The sequence below is a fragment of the Neophocaena asiaeorientalis genome, unplaced genomic scaffold, assembly GCF_003031525.2.
Source record: "Neophocaena asiaeorientalis asiaeorientalis breed wild unplaced genomic scaffold, Neophocaena_asiaeorientalis_V1.1 scaffold450, whole genome shotgun sequence".
NCBI classification, from domain to species: domain Eukaryota; kingdom Metazoa; phylum Chordata; class Mammalia; order Artiodactyla; family Phocoenidae; genus Neophocaena; species Neophocaena asiaeorientalis.
In genome coordinates, this window is record NW_020175674.1 from 2,204,905 (window position 1) to 2,205,834 (window position 930).

Consider the following 930-nt stretch of genomic DNA (forward strand, 5'->3'; position numbering starts at 1 on the left):
ATTTCCCTTGTTATAAACGAAAGGCTTATTCAAAATTGGAGTGATCATTACTGGTGACCAAAGGGTCTACAATAGACATACCACTCCCTGCTCTTTAAAATTAGGTTTCCTGGGATTTTTAAAATGAAAATTTTCATAGCACTAAATTGACTTGTGCTATTTAAAAAAAAAATCCTAACACCCAGCTGTTAACAGTTTACTTCTAGCCAGAGCACCAGCACTTGGAGATGACAGCTGCGCTGTCCTGGCCATTTCAGTTTACCCCTAGTCGCCAGCAGCTGCCTGAGCTGGGAAGTCTCTGCTTGCAGCGCTATGATGCGCCCACCCGTGAGGCCCGTTGAAACCAAGTTTTCGCATCCCTTGTCTCTGAGTAGAAATATCTCAGGCTTGGAAAGGTTTCCCATGAGGACAGACTCGACGGCCCGAGAGGTCCCTCACCTTGCAAAGCCAGATACGCGCGGTGAAGGAGCACAGGGGGAGCACCTGCCCGAGGCGCGAGAGACTGCGGCCCCGGGCGGCTAGAAAGCCAAAAGCTCTCACCTGCCTCTGGGTAGAAAGCCACCTGGAGCAGATAATGGCTGCTGGAGCGATGTGCCTGTCTCTCCCCTTCCCCCTGCCAATTAACAGACGTTAGGGAAATTCGATGCTTTATTAGAACTCTAGATTCGTGTTTGCAAACATTTAACAGGGAGTGGCGGGGAGCGGGGAAACCAAGAACAACCCACACCATTCTTTTCTCAGCTTCTGCAGCAGAATAGGGTTCCAGGAGGGGCTTCCACTTTGACCTTGCCTGGCTCTCTTGCTCCTGGGCCCGAAACGCGTTTAGAACCTGGTAACCGGACCCTGGATAGCTTCGGGGAAGCCCTGGGTGGCCGCCTCCCGGGCTGCGCCGGGGGACCGCTGGGTGGCCGCCTCCCGGGCTGCGCCGGG

General features: G+C 53.4%; 1 protein-coding gene across 1 annotated transcript in view; it reads right to left on the bottom strand.

Annotated features, from left to right (window-relative positions):
* Nucleotides 1-381: 381 nt before the first annotated feature.
* KHDC3L (KH domain containing 3 like, subcortical maternal complex member) overlaps nucleotides 382-930 on the bottom strand; it is a 1,526-nt gene continuing 977 nt past the window's right edge. The window contains exon 4 of the mRNA XM_024731899.1: nucleotides 382-562. Coding sequence (XP_024587667.1) covers nucleotides 382-562 — 181 coding nt within the window. The remainder of the gene's footprint in view (nucleotides 563-930) is intronic.